This window comes from Scyliorhinus canicula, chromosome 18, assembly GCF_902713615.1.
Source record: "Scyliorhinus canicula chromosome 18, sScyCan1.1, whole genome shotgun sequence".
NCBI classification, from domain to species: domain Eukaryota; kingdom Metazoa; phylum Chordata; class Chondrichthyes; order Carcharhiniformes; family Scyliorhinidae; genus Scyliorhinus; species Scyliorhinus canicula.
In genome coordinates this window covers 24,661,696-24,678,716 of record NC_052163.1, presented here as the reverse complement: position 1 = coordinate 24,678,716, position 17,021 = coordinate 24,661,696, and the positions used below count along the sequence as shown (strand labels likewise).

Here is a 17,021-nt window from a genome sequence, read left to right as displayed (position 1 = left end):
TCCTCCCCAGAATCAGTGGCAGTTCTTGCGGTGAGGAAGTTGCGCAGCAGTACAAGGAATACTCACTGACCATCAGTGAGAAATCTGCCAGCATTTACATTAAAGGATTGCAACATTACAATGGGCCTTTACAAGACTGCGATCGTGGTTAATAGGATCAATCCCTCTCTTCTCCCCACCAGCGCCACAAGATGAATAAATTTAAATGTTAAAGAACAGGATGAATAATTTGCAATGTAAACTTTCAGACCCCTCCCTCCCTTCATTTACTTAGTCTGCATATACTTAGCGCAAGACCACAGAATCGCTTGGCTGACATCAGGAAGGGGTCCTCAGGGACTAATGCAGATTACCATCTCTACAGATCCTGGATACTAAAGCAGCAGGAGCCAAGATGGGAAAACTTTAGTACAAGGAAGTACGGAGGAATTCTAATGAGTTTTTCACAGTAACTTCATTGAAGCCTACTTGTGACAATAAGTGATTACTATTATTATTATTGTTTCCTTTAAAAGGGATTTAGGAGTAAAAGTACTTTTGCACTAACACAATTGCTGTTAAATGTTTGCCTGTGCTACTGTCAGGAATCTAACAGAATGGTGCCTACAAACGGTTTACTCAGTTCTGCTCAGATCTCACACTCTGGCCAGTTTCATACAGAAAATGCTGGAAATACTCAGCAGGTCAGGCAGCGTCTGGGGAGAGAGAAGCAGGGTGAATGTTTCAGGTCGATGCCCTTTCATCCGAAAGCAGAGTCCTGGCTTAGGATGCAGGTAGATTATTACCTTTGGCTGTCAGTGAGGGTTTGGAAACAGCTACAACCCCACAGATGTTCAGACTGATGGGTGTAAGGACGGAGGGCAGAACACCATCCGTTTGGTCGCTCCTTTCATCTGCTGTCCTCCCCATGACTCCAAACAATGGGTCCCTTTGTACAAGCTCAACGCTGAAGAAATCCCAGCGAGTGCTGTAGTAAAGGGTGCTAGCGAGGCAACAGGCACTGACGATGGGCCCTCGAAGATGATACTGGACAAAGTCAGGAAGCCACATCTCCATCTGAAGACTGGCCTTGATAATCACCACTTTGCCACCTTTTCCGATCACCACAATACCGTCAGCAATCAGTGGTTTGTCTGTTGACAACTGGTGCCCCTGATCACCGTCCCTCTCCGGTTTTATCATCAATCCTCCAAGAAAAACCACTGGCTGTTCCAGGTGGTACAACACCGTCATTCGTGGTACATGACCTCTGGCCTCAGATCTGCCGTATTTCATTGGCACGAAGCAAACCTGCCCATCTGGCAGCCCGCAAAGGATGATGGGCGAGTTCAGCATGTTGGCATCAACACTGAAGAGTAGACTGAAGAGTGATGGTTCCACACGGAGGTGATCGTCACCCCTTGAGCATTCCTCGGAATCCTTCAAAGTCTGAGGGTAAATGCAACATAGCACTGGCGAGTAATTCGATCTGGGAGATTTTTCACAACATGTCATATTGGGATGCAAAGCAAAGTCTACGTCTTCAATCTTTCTGCACAGCTGAACCTCACAGCCCACAGGTGGGAGTGTGAGGAAGCTCATCCTCCATGACTGACTCTCGCTAGCGACTGTCACGACAACATCGTCTGACACAACAAAGGAGCAGATTGCCGAGTCCCTGATGATACATCTTTCATCACTGACAGCACAGACACGAGGCATGCGACGTCCATGGCTACTTCCCGATTGGGATGCATCGAGGAGCGACTCCCGAACTCCTGTCTCTTCGATAAGGCTGCAAGAAGAGGTAGTGGGGGGGAAAAAAGAAAAGAAACTACATAACGATTCCATACAGGACATATGCAGATAAAATCAGCTACAAATCCTGGGACATGTTGTGACATATCAAAACCTTGCCAAGTGTCACAATTTTACAGGGGGCTTTCCAGTTCAAATTGCTAGATAATGACTATGGACAATGCAGCAATCGCAGGCCAAAAGTCAGGAGAGTCTGTGATCTTGCAGAATATACTGTGCAAAAACAGGAAAGCTAGGGAGTGAAAAGGAATCCATTATATGGCTCAGCATTGTTGGAAGTACTCAGCTGTGGGAATGGTATCAGCAACCTGTCTGCACTGATGAGGCCTTGGCAACAGGAGGGCACAATGGTTAGTCCAGGATATATTTCTTCCGTTTTTGCTTTGAATACAGGTCCAATTTTTTTCTACCTCTTGTGATTATGGCAATCCTGAATGCGGGGGAGTCCACAATCATGGGTCACAGTCTAAAGATATGGGTTAAACCATTTAGAACATCAGATGAGGAGTAATTTCTTCACCCAGAGAGTGGTGAGCCTGTAGAATTCGCTACACATAAAGCAGTTCAGGCCGAAAAGTGTTGTATGTTTTCAAGAAGGAGTTAGATATAGCTCTTGGGGCTAAAATAATCAATATGGGGGAGGAGAAAGCAGGAACAGGTTACTGAATTGAATGATCAGCCATGTTCATAATGAATGGTGGAGCAGGCTCGACGGGCCAAATGGCTCCTCATGTTCCTATTTTCTTTGTCTCAATGTGCCATTTAAAAAAAAAATTTGTTGACTGCCTATAGTCGGGTTAATGTATCACTGGCCAGCATTTAATAATAATTATTCGTTAATAATAATTTGTAAATATTTGTTGACCATCATTGCATTTATGAGTCAACCATATTGCTGGGGATCTGGAGTCAAATGTATGTCAGACCACGTAGGCATGGCAGATTTCCTTCCCAAGGGCATGAGTGAACCAGATGGGTTTTTACAACAATCAACAATGGTTTCACCTTTGTCATTAGGTTCCTGCATTCCAATTTCACCATCTGCCTTGATGGGATTTGAACCCAGGTCCCCAGAGAATTACCCTGGATCTCTGACTCACCAGCCCAGTAACAATACCACTACACCACCGTCTCCCCTGACATGACATGACAGAGCACATCAACCTTTTACAATTGTCCTGTGTAGCTTCATTTACCCTCCAGTCTGTTAACTTTGTTAAAATGTCACAAAAACAGCCAATTGCCTGTATCTCGTGCCTTTAACGTAGACAAGTGCCCCAAGGTGCTTCACAGAGGTTCAAGGTGCCAAAATGGATGCTGAGTCAAAAGAGATATTGGCAGCGTCACCTCAAAGCTGGGTCAAAGTGGGGAGATTTAAGAAGGATCTTAAAAGGAGAGATAGAGGCACATGGGCCTACATGTAAATCGTGAAGCATGGGTGACTGCCAATGGTGAAGAAAAGGAAGGAGGGGTTGCACAAGTTGCCAGGGTTAGAGAAACTGGTGGTTCAAAGGATCAACAGAAGCAGTTGAATGGGTGATCTCAACTGTACTGGACAACAAATATTTTAAAAGGTCAGAAGAGCAGGGTAGAACAAGGTGAGGATCTCAAAGAAGGGGAGATACCAAAGAGTAAGAACTCGAGGTGTGACTTGGTGAAAAGGACCACCACGTGACCATCATGGTTTGAGTGGGGTTGGTGTTAGAGAGTTAGCCAAAGTGGTTTTCGAGAAAGAGGCAAGCTACAGTCAAAGAAAAGATGTAAATGCAATTGTCCACAACAAGATTGTGGACAGCAGGGGCCTTTTAATGAGTCGACCGACGTTCTGGAGGGAAATGTGAAGAGGGGTGAGTAATGATCCACGGGCAGAGTTCAAAGAGGTGATGGTGGGAGGGCTAAGCAGGTTAAGAAGATTGGCGAGACCAGCTTCTGAGAATACATTGGGCAAGAAGGTCGGTGAGAGAGAAGGGTGTGACATCTGGGCTTGCTGCTTATAAGGGACAACGATGGATTCCTCAACGGGTCCAGGGGGAGAAATTAAAGGCCAGCAGGTAATGGGGGGGGGGGGGGGGGGGGGGGAGGGGGGTGCTGAATGGTTAACAAACTACTTCTCTAATTATGATGCGTTTGAATTTCCCATGAATTGCCATCAACAGCAAAGCAAATGACTGCCCTCTGTTGTGACCCGGGTCCCAGCATGCAACCTGTCCAGTTTCAGACCCAGACCCAAGTGGAAGGCAATGGAGAATGAGCCCAGGGTGGCAGCTGCAAATTCAGATTCAAGCTGTTCATTTTCTTCCCTTTACCAATCAGGTTTCAGCCAGATCCAGCTCCCTTGTCAATCAGATGGGAATTTCGCTCAGTGGCTGAAGTAAATCCCCTCCCCGCCATGTTTCTTTACTCTCACGAGGCGATTGAGCCAATACTGAGAAACGTGTACCCTAGGGAACGTCTGGGCATTAAATGACAGTCTAGACCAAGATTCCTGTTTGAAGGCAGCTGGCGTGCAACAGCTAGCAGGCTGCAGCTGGTAAATATTTTACGGGACAGCTTTTATTCAGCGCAGAAAATATTCCTCCAACGTGAAACAGAATGGTACATCTGCAAGAGTGCTTTTAAAACCATTTCAGTTTCTGGCTCTCTGCTGTTCATATCGCAATCTTATTCTATTTATTGGCTTCCTTTTACTCAGACATGTTCAAAAATGTCTGGAAAAAAACATCAGAAACTTTATCTCTTTCATGTTTTCACCTGTCTTTACAGATTTGTTTTTACACATTTACATCTCAGAAATTATGGGCTGAGGGGTGGCATCTGGCGCAGTGGTTAGCACTGGGACTGCGGCGCTGAGGACCCGGTTTCAAATCCCGGCCCTGGGTCACTGTCTGTGTGGAGTCTGCACACTCTCCTGATGTCTGCGTGGGTTTCACCCCCAGAATCCAAAGATGTGTAGGTTAGGTGGATTGGCCATGCTAAATTGCCCGTCATTGGCGTTTTACGACCAAATATTTGCCGTAAAACGCCAGCGATCCTCCGTTTGGCTGGGGGCTAGCATACAGGTAGCCCAGAGCACTCAGCTTGAGCTGCCGATACGGCCCAGAGAACCGCCGGGTCCATGGCTGCGCATGCACACGGAGGCGGCGTACAGCGGCTGCGCCGTGCAACATGGCGCCGGTCACTCGCGGACCTGGCCCGCAAAATAGTGCCCCCCTTTGGCTGGCTCACAAGTCCCGGACCATCCCCCAACAGTGCCCCCAACCCCTGTCAAAGTCGCCCCTGCCCGTGGATCGGTCCACCCCCGACTGTGGCGACGCTGGACTGAGTCTGCAGCCATCACGCCAAACTCCCGACGGATGGTACCACATACGGCCGACGCCGTCGGGAACTCGGTCGGTCCAGGGCAGAGCATTGGGAGGTGGGCCTCAGACAACGTCCTGAGGCCGTCGATACGGCGCGCGCCGTACTCACTTTGGAGGGGGCGGCACATCGCAAAAGCAGCGCCACCAATCTCCGGCCAATCGCCAAACTTGGTTTTGCCGTCGGCGACTGTAGAATTTCGTCCTATAAGTTTTGTTTCCTTTCTCACACATTTCCCAAGGTCACAAACATTGAGAGACGCAATAAATTAGGTTGGATAGGCAAATAATACCATATCTACTGTGCATTGTCATCATCCAGTTGTACTGTCATGACCAATGTTGATTAAATAATTTTACATCCTGTCTTACATACATAGAACATGAACATAGAACTTCCACTGCAGAAGGAGGCCATTCAGCCCATCGAGTCTGCACCCATCCACTTAAGCCCTTACTTCCACCCTATCCCCATAACCGAATAACCTCTCCTAACCTTTTTGGACACCAAGGGCAATTTAGCATGGCCAATCCACCTAACCTGCACGTCTTGGGACTTTGGGAGGAAACTGGAGCACCCGGAGGAAACCCACGCAGACACGGTGAGAACGTGCAGACTCCGCACAGACAGTGACACAGTGGGGAATCGAACCTGAGATTCTGGCGCTGTGAAGTCACAGTGCTATCCACTTGTGCTACCGTCTTTCCTTGTTTCAAATTTTAGTTTTATTCACGATCCTTGCGGAAATTTTGCCTCAAATTTTATTAATGACAAAAAAAACAATAACCTTGGTCCACAAAACAACCATTTTGACGGATGAAAATCTTGCTGTGGACTGTATTAGACTCAGCATATACAGGTTTATGCTATAAATGTTTGTTGTAGTGCTCTGATCAGCATCTAGTGCTACATGTCTCCCGAAAATATCTCAATAACATGTGTACTTCACTGGTAGCCTGACTGCTTGAGTGAAGGCACTTTTGTTGAACATGCCGGTTCGTTCAAGAAATTGAAAAGTCGCTGCAGAATTAAGAGTGGATTCAACCTCAGGCATGAGAGTAAATGCTGCGATTTATATTCATAAGCAAGTTGCAGATATTTCAAAATTAACTTAGAATCAGGGAATGGTACAGTACACAAGGCGATTCAGTCCATCATGTCTGCATAGCCCGTTCAGAGAACAATCTCCATATTGCTGCAATCGGGCAGAATGGTAGCACAGTGGTTAGCACTGTCGCTTCACGGCGCCAGGGTCCCAGATTCAATTCCCGCTTGGATCACTGTGCGGAGTCTGCATGTTCTCCCTGTGTCTCGTGGGTATCCTCCGGGTGCTCCGGTTTCCTCCCACAAGTCCCGAAAGATGTGCTTGTTAGGTGAATTGGACATTCTGAATTCTCCCTCAGTGTACCCAAACGGGCGCCGGAGGGGGGGCGACTCAGGGATTTTCACAGTAACATCATTGCAGTGTTAACGTAAGCCTACTTGTGACACTAATAAAGATGATTATTATATTATTATAATATTATTATTCGTACTATTATCTCATCTCCTTCAAGTTTTTATCCAATTTACCTTGGCAAGCTGTTACTGAATCTGTTTCCACCACCTCATCATATGTCCTATTCCAAATTCTAACCGCTCATTTAATTTTGCCTCCGGTTAGGACTTTTTTCTCTGCTAATTTTAATACAACCTCCACTCCTCAAATAAATAATTATTTCCTGATTGCAGAGCAGTTGAGGTGACAGACACAACAGTGAATCTGACGGATTCACACCAGTCACCACGCTGCCATGGAAACGGTGTCAAGCTGCTCGTTGTTGGAGACCAATAGTTGCAGTCTGTACACATGCAGATGATAGGAGTCCCAACATGGATGTGATTATCTTTCTTGTGATCATATTTTTTTAATTAAACGATGGAATGAATACATCCATTTCTCACTGAGGGCACGTTCAAGAAGAAAGTGTCAAGGGGCATGAATCTCATATTAAGAGGACAATGCTCGTGAGTGATTTATTGTCATTCAAAATTTGAAGAGAAAACATCTTCAATAATCACTCCCGCTTGGCTCTTAGGGATAAAGGAACAGCAGTGGGCCACTTAGCCCCTCGAGCCTGTTCCACACAGTTCAATCAAATCATGACTGATCTCAGCCTAACTCCAGCGAATCACCATCGCCCCATACCCCTTAACAGTCTTAATAAAAACAGGAAGTGCTGAAAAAAAAACTCAGCAGGTCTGACAGCATCTGGGAGAGAGAAACACATAGTTAACGTTTTGAGTCGGTATGATTCTGCAGAAGTCATACGCACTTAAAACGTTAAGTCTGCACTGTCTCCGAGGGCAAGATACGCTTTCTAAGGGGTGATGCCCAGAGCTGCTCAAACTTGGCGTGGTCTGTCAGGTTTTTGTAGAGCTGAGGCATGACTTCTACCCTCTTTGTTGCTCGAGAAACAAAGACCAGCACAATACATTTAATGGAATTCAGTTATATTTTTTAACCCATTCACTAAGTTTGAACTATCATCATAGCAAAAGTACAGGCATTCCATCGATAGCAGACAACCATGAGGAAATACACTGGGCGAAATTCTCCCCCCCCCACGACGGGTGGGAGAATAGCGGGAGGGCCTTCCCGACTTTTTTGACGCCCTCCCGCTATTCTCCCGCCCCCCCCGCCGAAATCCCGACACGAATCGCTGCCGCCGTTTTTTTACGGCCGGCAGCGATTCACAGCTGTTAGAAGGGCCGAAGTCCCAGCCCTTTACGACCTTTTTACGAACGGCAAACACACCTGGTCCTGCCGTTCGTAAAAACGTCGTGACCACCTGGAAAAAAATAACCATGGCACCGATTGGCACGGCAGTACCACGGCCGTGCCAAGGGTGCCATGGGCCCGCGATCGGTGCCCACCGATCGCGGGCAGCGGGCCCGATGCCCGCGCACTATTTGTCCTTCCGCCGCCCCGCAGTATCAATACGCGGGGCGGCTGAGGGGCAACCCGGACCGCGCATGCGCGGGTTTCGCGCAAAAACGCGATGACGTCACCCGCGCATGCGCGGGTGGAGTCTTCCCACCTGCGCATGCGCGGCTGACGTCATATGACGCGTCAGCCGGCGCTAAGTCCGACAAGCGGGCTTAACGATTTTCGTTGAGCCCGACTTGTCGGAGCCTCCGACGTCGGGCTGCTAGCCCCGACGGGGGACCAGAATCGGTCCCCCGTCGGGAAGGGGCGCGATGCCGCCCGGGTTTTACGGCAGTTTGACGATTTCTCCCGTTTTGGGAGAATTTCGCCCACTGTAAATTAGACATACCTTAAGATACAGCAATGTGCTGACAACCACCAGTGCCTTGAACAATGCAGATCATGGATGTACTGCAGACCATTAATCAGAGTTATAATATACAAATACCTTTGCTTTTCAGCCTTGTTTCATTAGCAGGGCTGCCATGATGACCAACAGCTTCCAAAGCCAGGAACATTTAATGAAAAAAACTCGAGCCTATGAAATCATATCATTTGGGAAATTATTTGATTGGCTGATAATAAACAATATTGGAGTTTGCATGCATGTTGATTTTACAGATGACTCCAGAATCACACAAATCCCAACGTACCCTAATAATACAACAGACATTGAATATATTGCACTTTGAGGTACGCCCAAAGAGCAATTGTGTTCTGCCTCGTTCAGCTCCGCTGTTTGGCAACAAACTATACATGCATATTTACTACCGCTTAAACAGGATAATATTGCACAAAATGCATCTTACCTGCCTTTCTGGTTTAACGGTATGCTGTATATTCCACTGCGAGCACACAGAACAAACAACCGCTCACTCCTCCTGTCCACTTCCACTTGTCGTACAGAATTAGGTAACCTGTACACAATCTAGTAACGCAGAAGACAAGTCAAAAATGTTGCAACCTCTTCAATTCTCTCCCCCTCTTCGAGCAGTTGAACCCTATTGTGGGAACAGTTCTTCAGGGGCCAACACCCCTCCACCAGCTCGCCCAAGAAAGGATTTGAATTTTTATAACACGCATCACAATCTCAGTATTTTATGAAGTTTGGAAAGCCCCACAAATAGCAATGTGATGAATGACCAGATTTTAAAAAAAATTTAGATTATCTAATTCTTTTTTTTTTCCAATTAAGGGGTAATTTAGCGTGGCCACTCCACCCACCCTGCACATCATTGTGTCGTGGGGGTTTGATCCACGCAGACACGGGCTGGGATCGGGGTCCTCAGCATCGTGAGGCAGCAGTGATGAATGACCAGATAATGTGTTTCAGTTGGTTGAAGCATAAACATTTGCCAGGGAGACTCCCCCTCTATCCTTTCTCATAGTGAATGGGATCTTTTACTTTTTCCCCCAAGGACAGATTGGAGCTGAGTTTAGCGTCTCATCTGACTGACAGAACCTCCGACAGTGCAGCACTCAGTACTGCACTGAAGTTTTAACCTAAGTTAATTCTTGGATGGATTCTTGGAGCGGGACTTGAACACTCGACCGTCTGATTCAGAGGTGAGAGTGCTACCACCTGAATCACAAGGGTCTTAATTCTTCATTCATGAAGCCTAAACAGTGTCAGCAGATCATTTGACCATGGAAGGTATCACAGCCAATTCCAATGCTGTTCCCACTCGATGCCTGTGATTTAACACCTGCCCCTTCCCCACGGCGGGTTTTTCCGTAGCGACTGTGGCCGACTCAACAGCCGTGGGCGAGATCTTCCAGTCCTGCCAATGCCTACCCACTTCTGAATAGCTCACTCACACCGCTGCCATGAACCCACCACTGGGGTCGACTTTGGCAGGTCGGGAAGAGTCCTCTGACAGGGCATGAAATCCCACTCAATATTTATCCAAGTAGGTCTTCAAAGGTTCCTGCAAATGAGCAGGAGTAACAACTGTAAATTATCCTCCTCACCCTTTGCATGAGCTACTGACACCTGTCGCACTTTCACAGACAGCTTGGAAATTTTACTAAAGTGACTACCAGGCTGCTTGCTTTGCTGCGAGCACCAAGGACAAATCCCAGAAGGGGAGCAGGTCCAGAAATGGCAGGGAAGGGGGGCAGGGGAGATGGTTGGGGGGGGGGGGGGGGATCGGAAGACTGAATCCTGATTGGGGAAGGCCAGAGTCCTCCTGCACTCATCAGCAAACAATGCCAGCAAAGGCACTGAAAACAGATTTTAGGCCTCTCATTTGAAATGAAAATGAAATGAAAATCGCTTATTGTCACGAGTAGGCTTCAATGAAGTTACTGTGAAAAGCCCCTAGTCGCCACATTCCGCCGCCTGTCCGGGGAGGCTGGTACGGGAATCGAACCGTGCTGCTAGCCTGCTTGGTCTGCTTTAAAAGCCAGCGATTTAGCCCAGTGAGCTAAACCAGCCCCTAGTGAGCTAAACCAGCCCCTATTACATATATAGGGGGTTATAAACAGCATATATAAAGATTCATAAATAGCACTTTTAGACTATAACTGAGAACACCTATAAAATTATCGCAATGTATTTAGCAGTGGCCTTACACAAAGCTAGACTGGGTACCGGCTGAATTACTGCAAAAGTGGTGACTGTTGCTTTTCCAAGTATTTCAATCTCTCTATTCTCCTTTCACAGCCCCAAATAAAAGCCACCTCTACGCCCAACCCTTGGGTCACACCATCTACCATCTACTTGGCACACTAGATTATATATTTGTCAAACGTCTTGGGACGCTTTACTCTATTAAGGTGCCTTTTGACTGCAAATTATTGCTAAACTCTAAACCCCAGCAAGAGTTATTTGTTTGAGGAAAGGGCAGATAATTATGGAAATAAATTGTTTGAAGATTAGAAATCTTGGCAACCATATGGCAGTGTGTGTGGTCGGAAGCTCATCTCAGGGTCAACTACAACACCAGGGCTGCAAACAGTCGTGTTCGGCCTCAAGAGTTACAGGGATAGATGGAGTCGATGGCTATGAAACGGTGTTTGTGGCAGACATTAACAGCTTTAGTCTTCCAAACATTTAGTTGTGGAAATTACTGTCCATCCAGTGGGGGATGCCAGATGAGCAGCCTGGCAGTCTAGTGGCAGTGGAGTGGACAAGAGGTGGTAACGTGGTGGTTGGTTGTCAGTTTATAATATCCTGTTTCTTAGTGAATGACGCAAGTCTGTGGAGATTGGACATGGGGTCGCCTTCTCAATAAATGAAATGAAATGAAATGAAAATCGCTTATTGTCACTTTTCTGTAAACTACCGTAACCTCCAAGGGCAGGGGGAGATGATTACGTAAAAGAAAGATGGAAAGACCATGCTCTTCTATTGGTCAGTTGCCCTGTCTACTATTGGCTAGAATTACTTTCCTTTCATTGGCCTAAAATAAAAGTTTATCTGTGATATTATTGGTGTGTGAGACATGCAAATGAAAGATTAGACTGCAACTGTAATTCTACTGGTTAATCAAGCTATAAATGTTTCTGCTTCACTGGATTCAGGTAGAGTAAAGCAGTGTACCCCACTGGTTTGCTCTCTGTGTGCACAAGTAAATAATGATTGATCAAAGAGTGCTCCCGTGTGTGCCTTGCAAAACTTCAACAGAATCAGACGAGTGCAGTCCCAGTCAACTGGACAGCAATGGAGGCTTTGGAGGGGGATGTTGTGGTCAACAGTGTCAAAAGTAGAAGGCAGTAGAAAAGGACAAAGAGGATAGTTTGCTTTAGTTAGAAAGGATGTAGTTTGTGATTTTGGTAAGAACCATTGGTACTATTGCAGAGGATGAAACCGCCCACCCTTAGTTCTCTTTGCTCCTTTTAAGGCACTCCTTAAAACCTGCCTCTGTCCAAGCTTTTTGGTCTCCTGCCCTAATATTTCCTTATTTTGTTGTATAACATTCCTGTAAAGAGCTGGGGTTAGTTTACTACATTATGGGCACTATGTAAATACAAGTTTTTATTGGAATCAAATAGTCACAATGAGTCATAAAATCAGATTTATCTGCCTGGCAGTGATGTAAACTTTTAAACTTTAGGACATCGTATGTCCTATGTTCTTCATATATCGAACAATCTGCCTGGATTGTACGCAGAACAATACTTTTCACTGTACCTCGGTATACGTGATAATAAATCTGAATCTAAAATTTGCCAGGAGATACTTTTCCGCCTAAAAATGTTACGTGAAAGACAATTACTGTATAGACGGGCATGCTTCAGTGGGTCAGTTCCCATTTTGCATCCTTAACTTTTCAGGCCATGAGAACATCAGAAATAGGAGCAGGAATAGGCCATTTGGCCTATTCAGACCTACGCCACCATTCAACAAGATCATGACGGATCTGACTGTAGATTTACCTCCACATTTGTGCCTTACATCACCTCCCCCTTCCCCAATAACCCTCAACTCCTTTGTCGATTAAAAATTGTTTTACTCAGCCTTGAATATAGTCAGTGACCCAGCCTCTACTGTGCTCTGGCGTAAGAGAATCCCAAAGCTCAATAACACTCGGAGAAGAAATTCCACCATATCTCTGTCTGAAACAGGAGACCCCTTATTCTGAAATGGTGTCCTCTGGTTCTCAATTTCTCCATGAGGGAAAATGAAGCAGCGTTTTGTGGAGGCTGCCTACTGGACAGCTGGTCAGTCTCCCATGTCGCATCTTTTTGACAAGGCCCACTGCATCTTGTGCCATTCGGGCACGTAAAGTGCCAGAGGATATCTTTACCCAGCGTCATAGACCCCAGGGGCAACACTCTTGCTCACCAGGAGCTTCCGGCCAATCAGAGGCGGGCAGCTCTTCTGTCCTCAGCAAAACATCTGGAGAAGGTTGTGGCTGCTGCTGGTTCTGCACCAACCCGACGCCTCAGGCACAGTGAGTATTGCCGGGAAGGGGATCTTGGGGTGGGAGTCACAGGGGACGTGAGTCAGCAGCACAGGCACAGGTGGATTTCAGCAGGCCCCCTTCCTGATGCCAGGTCCATGAATCAGGCAATGAATGCAGTTAAGCAAGGGACACCCCCCCCCCCCCCCCCCCCCGCACCCGCCGCCTTTCTGGAGCTTGCAAGCAAACACACCAGGGTCTGCTTGTCAACATCCCCATATAGTGGCTCCCCTGCCCGCTGCTGAATTAATACCAGCTGTCGCAGGATGTGGACATTAACTGCCCCACATAAGGGCCCCAATTGGCATTGGCATGAGAACACCTTCCATGGGCCGTGGACTTAGAATAGAATCATAGAATCTACCCATTCACCTGAAGAAGGAGCCGTGCTCCGAAAGCTCGTGTTTGAAACAAACCTGTTGGACTTTAACCTGGTGTTGTAAGACTTCTTACTGTGCTCACCCCAGTCCAACGCCGGCATCTCCACATCATAGAATCTACAGTGCAGGAGGCCATTCAGCCCATTGAGTCTGCATCTGCTCTTGGAAAGAGCAGTTTACCCAAGCCCACACCTCCACCGTATCCCCATCCAACCTTTTTTGGACACGAAGGGCAATTTAGCATGGCCAACCCACCTGACCTGATCTTTGGACTGTGGGAGGAAACCCATGCAGACATGGGGAGAACGTGCAGACTCGATCGGGATGGAAGCAGGGAGGTGGCAGTACTCCCCCCCCCCCCCCCCCCCCCAAACTCACCATGCATAGTGAGGGGGCGGGAGCATGATATACTCATGGTGTCTACCCTGTCAACTAGCTGAGCTCCTGTGGGGATAATTGCACAAGGCTGAACATCTTCACAGAAGCTATACCGAGTACAGGATCTATAACTATGCCAGTAAGTGGATACAGTTGGACTGTATCTTTAAAAGGATACAGGAGGCAGATACAATGTAGCAGCCCGGCGGGGAGGGCAGGTTAACAGCTGTCACTCGCCTCCAAGGAGCCGCTGTCCCTCTGGTAAAGGGAGACAAACTGGGAGCCGCTCCACACGCAGAGGCGGCCCGGAGCGGCCAAAAGCCGCAGCCCTCCCCGGGCCGGGCCCACTTGAACCTGGTCCAGGTACCGCACCGCCTTAACCCGGGATCCCGCCATCCGCCAGCAGCGCGCGGAAACCCGCGCCAACAGGGAGGAGCCCCGCAGGACGGGTCTCCGCGGAGGACGGAACAACGAGGCGGGGGAGGGGGAACGTCAAAGTGCTGAACAGACTTGGCTCCATCAGCCACCCAACCCCCTGAAATAAAGGGCCAAACCTGAATGAAAAGCAGCTGCAAATGCAGCCAGTCTCCCCCCATTCACTTCACAATTGCTGACTGCCTGTGGTGGGTTTGGAGCGTTTTTCATTTCTTTCCCGTGCACTGGGCAGGATATTTTATCCCCTAATAATTATTAAAGTACATTTATAAAAAGGAATTGGAAGAAACAAATCAGGATCTGCCTGGAACCCCCAAACCACAAGACTCCTGATCAGTCCCACCATACAGTATTTCGAATTTATATTACACCTCTCTCAGTACTCAGCAAAGTGATTGTCTATATGCTCAAGTCAGTTTTAAAACATCCAAAAGGTTCTTGGGTTTTTTCCCGCCTTTTTTTCTTCTAAAAAGATTTCAAAATTCATCTTTTAGAAATGTGTTTTCTGACAGTGGGCTCATTGTTAGTTCACTCTAGCCTAGGGTGCAGCCAGATTGAAAGCCAGAGACAAAACTAAAAAAGATGCCAATTTCCTTGTGCCAAAAGCAAAACGAACTGTTTCCCCCCTCTAAATTTCTGGATGGAATATGCTTTAGTGGATCCCAGTAGTTGTTAATCCCACAGCACACTGGCTACATAAAGGTATGTCTTCCACAGGTGAGTAACGAGGGTTGCTCTTGATAAATGTAGTAGTACGGTTTGGCACATACAGCGTTAATACCTGAGTTTAATACCGCCCACACAGTGATGTAAGAAGGCACATCACCCAGAGCTAGGGTCAGTCTAGATATGGACAGAGTTGTGTAAGGACCAAGGATGGCGACAGCTCCATACCCATACCCTCAACAGTATATGTGGATATAATTATGATAGCATACTCAAAAATATGAAACCTACTTTACGATGTCTGAAGCAAAGGCGGGATTCTCCCAGCCCTGGGCTGAAAATAACCGCAACCGGGCCACGCCGCCCAATGACTGCACGTGATTCTCCACAGAGTGGAGAATTGGCGCCATTGGCACTGGGGTGGTTGGCACGGCGCAGGCTGCTCTGTGCGGCTGGCCCACCGATTCTCGGGCCGGGGTGGACCGACTGGCCGTCATGGAAACACTGAGTGCCGCCGCCGCCGTCCACACCTGCTCTCAGCTAGCAGGAGCTCAGCGTGGAAGGGTCGGGTGGCGGCCTGTTGGGGGGCCTCGGATGTGGCCTGGCCCGCGAGCGGGGCCCACCGATTGCCGGACTGGCCTCTCAGGCTGGGGGACTCATTTCCTACGCGCCAGCCCTGTAGACCTGCGCCATGTTGCGCAGGTCCGGCGCATTGAAGGAAGCCAATGTGCATGCGCGCGTTGGCGCCAGCGCCACTTCACATGCATGTATCCCGCAGCACCCAGTTTGCACGGGGATCGGCAGCTGGAGCAGCGTGAACCACTCCAGCGCCATGCTGGCCCGTTGTAGGGGCCAGAATTAGTCCTGGGAGCGGCCGGTTCACGCCGTCGCAAAACGCGACAGCGTTTACGACAGCGTGGACACTCTGCCGCGGGATGGGAGAATCCCGCCCAGGATTCTTCAGTAAGGGTAGATGATGTGACCATCAATTCACTCGGAACACGATTGGAAGGAAACTGTGGTTTTAATAGTCTTGCAACTGGGGGTATGGGGGTGGTCTCCGGGTGTGTTTCGGTCCGAGCTCCGGTCCTGACCGGTGCGATGGGCGAAGGGGGGCGCAGGAAACCTATAGGCGCGGGGGCGCAGGGCGTGGGGGGTCGGGAGGGGTGTAGTGTGAGGGGTACCTCGGCAGTGGTGGTGGTGGATCCTGCAGGCGCCAGGTCCCGGAGGGAAACGGTGTCCTGACGGCCATCGGGGTATTCAATAAAGGCGTAGTGTGGGTTCGAATGTAGCAGTAGTATCCTCTCTACTAGTCGGTCCATTTATGTGTCCGGACGTCCTTCCGGAGGAGAACCTGGCCCGGTGTCCTCAACCAAGATGGGAGCGAAGCCCCCGTGGTAGTGCCCCTAGGGAAAACAAATAATCGCTCGTGAGGGGTCTGGTTGGTGGCGGTGCACAGGAGGGACCTAATCGCATGGAGCGCGCGGGGAGGACCTCCTGCCAGTGGGAGGTCGGGAGATTCCTGGACCGTAGGGTCAATAGGACGGTCTTCCAGACCGTCGCATTCTCCCTCTCCACCTGCCCGTTCCCCCTGGGGTTGTAGCTGGTAGTCCTGCTCGAGGCGATGCCCTTGCCGAGCAGGTACTGACGCAGCTCGTCGCTCATGAAGGACGAACCCCTGTCGCTGTGTACGTAGCTGGGGAAACCGAACAGGGTGAAGACACTGTGCAGGGCTCTGATGACTGCGTGGGAGGTCATATCGGGGCACGGGATGGCAAAGGGGAAGCGGGAGAATTCTTCTATGACGTTGAGGAAGTACACATTTCGATTGGTCAAGCGGAGTGGCCCTTTGAAATCGATGCTCAGGTGTTCAAAGGGCCGGGATGCCTTTACCAGGTGGGCCTTGTCTGTTCTATAGAAGTGCGGTTTGCATTCCGCGCAGATCGGGCAATTCCTGGTGATGGCTTTTACCTCCTCGGTGGAGAAAGGCAGATTTTGTGCTTTGACGTAGTGGGTGAGCCAGGTGACCCCCGGGTGGCAGAGGTCGTTGTGGATAGCCTTCAGGCGGTCGTCTTGCACGCTGGCGCATGTGCCGCGGGACAGGGCATCTGGGGGCTCGTTGAGCTTCCCCGG

The 17,021-nt window shown here is 48.7% G+C and overlaps 1 protein-coding gene across 2 annotated transcripts in view; it reads right to left on the bottom strand.

Moving 5' to 3' along the window:
* The window catches only part of faap100 (FA core complex associated protein 100), a 31,275-nt gene extending 17,058 nt beyond the window's left edge, over positions 1-14,217 (bottom strand). Inside the window, exons 1-3 of one of the 2 annotated variants that reach the window (XM_038777222.1) lie at positions 14,025-14,217; positions 8,932-9,050; positions 786-1,774 (exon numbers count right to left, since the gene is read on the bottom strand). In XM_038777222.1, coding sequence (XP_038633150.1) covers positions 786-1,774; positions 8,932-9,050; positions 14,025-14,183 — 1,267 coding nt within the window. In that variant the 5' untranslated portion in view covers positions 14,184-14,217. Of the gene's footprint in view, positions 1-785; positions 1,775-8,931; positions 9,313-14,024 lie in introns of those variants that run through there. The other variant, XM_038777223.1, reaches the window with a different exon arrangement.
* Between the last annotated feature and the right edge of the window lie 2,804 nt (positions 14,218-17,021).